The sequence below is a fragment of the Diabrotica virgifera genome, chromosome 1, assembly GCF_917563875.1.
Source record: "Diabrotica virgifera virgifera chromosome 1, PGI_DIABVI_V3a".
Lineage (NCBI taxonomy): Eukaryota > Metazoa > Arthropoda > Insecta > Coleoptera > Chrysomelidae > Diabrotica > Diabrotica virgifera.
Genome location: NC_065443.1, coordinates 104069244 through 104073592, shown reverse-complemented (window position 1 = coordinate 104073592; position 4349 = coordinate 104069244). Strand labels below are relative to the sequence as shown.

At 32.4% G+C, this 4349-nt stretch overlaps 1 protein-coding gene across 1 annotated transcript; it reads left to right on the top strand.

Annotated features, from left to right (window-relative positions):
- Positions 1-213: 213 nt before the first annotated feature.
- Positions 214-2228, top strand: LOC114325345 (ras-like GTP-binding protein Rho1). The gene is made up of 2 exons (XM_028273402.2): positions 214-525; positions 645-2228. Exons 1-2 carry the CDS (start codon positions 486-488, stop codon positions 1226-1228), a joined length of 624 nt encoding a protein of 207 aa, XP_028129203.1. The 5' UTR covers positions 214-485; the 3' UTR covers positions 1229-2228.
- The last annotated feature ends 2121 nt before the right edge of the window (positions 2229-4349 follow it).

Genomic DNA, 4349 nt, shown 5'->3' with positions numbered 1-4349 from the left:
TAGACCTAACCGGTCTACTATTAGATGTTGCCAAGTTTCAACTTCATGGCTTGTTAAGTAAAGGTGGCTGTGATACAGCACAGTTTCTGCACACACACAACACACATCAAAGTTTCCAGTTCACAGAATAGCTAGTTATTCTGTGGACAGTTAGAAATGACGTTTTGTTAAATGATGACGCATCATATGTCTGACATGTAAACAACTCTTGTGTTCCGTACATTTGTCTGTATTTCTGTTCGCGTTTGTGTTCATAGTTCATTGAAAAGGAACGAGAGTCAAGTGAAGTGATATAGAAAAAGATAGGAGATTCTATATTAAGGAATATGTAAATGGCGCACGCGTGAAGAAGTGACAATTGGACTAAACTTTTTTGCTCGTTTTGTTTATCTTATCCATTAATTTCTAAAATTGTATGATTTTGTTAGAAAGTGGTAGAATAACGCTAACCAATTTAGGAGTAACACTGCAAAGAGACTCTCTGAATGTTTTGTTGCTGTTCCGATAAGGAGGACTACGGAAAAGGTACGTTTTTTTGCTTGATCCTTATCTGTCTGTTATCCCCGCTCTTACTTCGTGATTTATTTAATGTCCGCCATTTTCGTTCGTAGTTGAATAGGCGTTAACTTTGTGTGTTTTGGCAGGTCCGATGGCTGCAATAAGAAAAAAATTGGTGATTGTTGGTGACGGAGCATGTGGAAAAACATGTCTTTTAATAGTATTTAGTAAAGATCAGTTCCCAGAAGTATACGTGCCCACTGTATTCGAAAACTATGTGGCGGATATTGAAGTAGATGGAAAGCAGGTAGAACTCGCCTTATGGGATACCGCAGGTCAAGAAGATTATGATCGTCTGCGGCCCCTTTCATATCCAGACACCGATGTGATTTTAATGTGCTTCTCAGTAGACTCCCCCGACTCATTAGAAAACATCCCAGAAAAATGGACCCCAGAGGTAAAACACTTTTGTCCAAATGTGCCAATTATTCTGGTAGGCAATAAGAAGGATCTGCGTAACGATCCTACTACCATTAACGAACTTAAAAAGATGAAACAAGAACCAGTAAAACCTCAAGACGGAAGATCCATGGCAGAGAAAATCAATGCTTTTGCATATCTAGAATGTTCTGCCAAAAGTAAGGAGGGTGTAAGAGAGGTTTTTGAAAATGCTACCCGAGCTGCACTGCAAGTCAAAAAGAAGAAGAAGCCCCGTTGTGTAATGTTTTGAGCCACTACATATTCTATATTTTATATTAATAATCGTTACGTGTGTTAATTAATTTCAAGGGGGCTTCTGCATGATGTATTGACTAACAAAATAAACCCCTACTTTTCTCTTCAGTTCTATTTGTTCAAACTCCTTTTCTCCTTGTGGACAAATTTAAGTATTAAGTTATATTTTCATATGTATTTAACCCATTGTTTATTGGTTCTTAGAGTTACACGACCCAGAAATTTAATTTTAAAACAACACAACGATGTAGCAAGTTACTTTTTAGAGTTTAATATAGAATAGATCATTATTTTGTTTCTTTATTCCCCACCAAACTAGTATTGCACATTGCAATTATTTGGCTATGAATTTTAATTGATTAATGTAAAATTTTGATTTTTGAAATATCCTTAGTTGTCTCGATTTTTGATGAACTTCCAGTGAGGGGTGTGTAACTTATAAGCTTTTTTTATACAATGGTAAATGATATAATCAGTGTCATGTGCACAAAACTTATTGAACGTCCACTTAGATCATCATTGTAGTACTAATTTACAAGCATACGTTGATTCATTTTATAGTATTTATATTTTATAACCTGATCAATATATTTTGTTTCAAAAATTTTTTTCTGTATCTATAGTTATCTTTTACAGATATTCAGAGTACCCATTGATTTTTATTTAGTTCAATGACTGCAGCACATTTATTATGTTTTGATTAGAAGTCACTGCAAATGAAACAAGTGGATTAAAACTTTTGACTAACAGATACACAAAAAAATGTTTGTGTTGCAGTTATTGCACTGGGACTAAAAGGACTAACAGTGATGTCATCTCTTGTATAAGGGTAGTTACTACCACCTGTTGTCCTTTAAGTCTCAAAATTAATTTTGAAATAAAAATATTTATTTGTTGGCAACATTTCTAGTATTATGCCAGTTGCCTATTATTGTAATAGCTTTAAATTTTTCAATATAATGTATTCTAAAATTAAATAAATTGTTTTCCTATAAGTTTGTGTGTTCTACAATTTCTTAGAAATGGCTGTGAGATGATTAAATATCCATGAGTCATGCAACAGGTATGTCCAGTCTTGAAATCAAATGTTCAAGGTTGTGGTGAGGAGTCATAAAGTTATTAACCTTACTATTTCTTTCTAATGGTAATGGGCAGTATGTAAGAGCCTGTGTTGAGAATAATAAAAAAGAATGCCATTCTGTTGTACAAATCAAATTAGTATTTGATTACAGATAATTTTAAAATTAAATAAGGAATAATCTGTTTAGATAACATTTTGTTGACATACAGATAATGTATTTAGCAGTGGCGGCTGGTGATTTTTTCAATAGGGGAGGCTATACTTAACTGTAAATTATCTAGACAAATTTGTACTAGCAAAAAAAATCCGTCAAAAAAATCTAATTTAAGGCCCCATTTTTTTGACCATTTCTTATTTACATTTGGACCGCGTTATGTAATAGCGGATTAAGCGCCAAAATGTAGTTTTGAGATAAATCGGTTTAAAGATTTTGTTTTTGGTACTATTTCTAAAATATAGTACTGACATGTTTCATATTTAATATATTAATGCAAATGTAAATAGACTTTTACATGTGTTTAAAAATTTTTAAAAATAATTTATATTTTAAAAGTTATTCGATCAAATGTCGCTTAATTCGTTAATGATTTTTTAAGGTATGCATGAGTTAAGATCCGAATATCAGATTAAAAGACATATTTGGCGCTTAATCTGATATTACCTGACAAAGGATGTCTTTTAATTGAATATCTTAAACGTTAGTAAATATGTTATGTTTTGTAATAAAGAATTAACCGACTATTCATGGCGCTTGATTCGTTATTACACTTACAAAGATGCGAATTTTTGTTTATGACAATGGATTATGTACCATTATTGGCGTTTAGTTCGATATTACAAATCCTAGTGTGAGATTTTTTTTAATAAAATAAAAAATGTCGCTTAATACAGGCATTTAAAAACAGTTTTTTTTAATTGTTTTGCATAAAACATATTTTTATACATAGATTTGCACCCTAACTGCAAGATGGCACTATTATCTCGATTTTGGACTTTTGGCGGTTAATCTGTTATTACATAACGCGGTCCATTTTATAATATCATAATTCATAATTATTTCATAATATATCATTTTAAAAATAGTATAATTGTAAAAGTGTATTACCAAAGTTTGTGTCGTTTGTTTGTTAACAATTCTATCTCTGTAAGTAGATATGCATATCAAAATAAATACAGATTTGAAGTTTTGCAGTCCATACAGGTTGAAGGTTTACATTGTTTAAGATACTCAACTGAATTTTTTTAATTCTAAAAGCGGCTTACTCTGCGAATGCAAAAACACGGTAAATTACCGATATTTTGCTTTGCATTACAGATATTGGAAAAAGTTATTTAAACAAGTTGTTCCAAATATTATTCTAATCCCACATACCAAATTTCATCACAAAATTCGCACTTTTAGTTTTTTCATTATTTGTAGTCAGGATCCTAAAATCCGCAGAGGAGGCTGCTGGCCGAAAAATCTCACTTGTCCAATCTCCGGGCAGCGTGTGCGTTAAGCGATGTGCAGCTCTAAGGAGACCAGGTCTCCTTAAACGCTGCTGAGCTACGCGGAGCATTAGCAAGTGAGATTTTCCGGCCAGCAGCCTCCTCTGCGATTTTAGGATCCCGACTACAAATAATGAAAAAACTAAAAGTGCGAATTTTGTGCTGAAATTTGGTATGTGGGGTTCGAATATTATTTGGAACAATTTGTTCAAATAACTTTTTGCGATATCTCTAACGCGAAGCAAAGTAAACAAAACAGTGTAGCATGTGTAAAAAATTTATGGGGAGGCTAAGGTTCCCTTGCCTCCTCTGACCAGCCGCCACTGGTATTTAGAAGTTCTTATAAATAATGTTATAATTTCTAGATGAATCATTATTATATGAAATATATTTTGACTTGGATAATCAATTATGCTTATTAATTTTATAAAAATCAGTCAATAGATAAATTATACATTCTAAAGATCTACCTAAAGAATAACTTGGAGCAATGGATGTGGAGTTATGAAGATATTGCATGGTGTACTATATAGTGATGAGTGTAAAA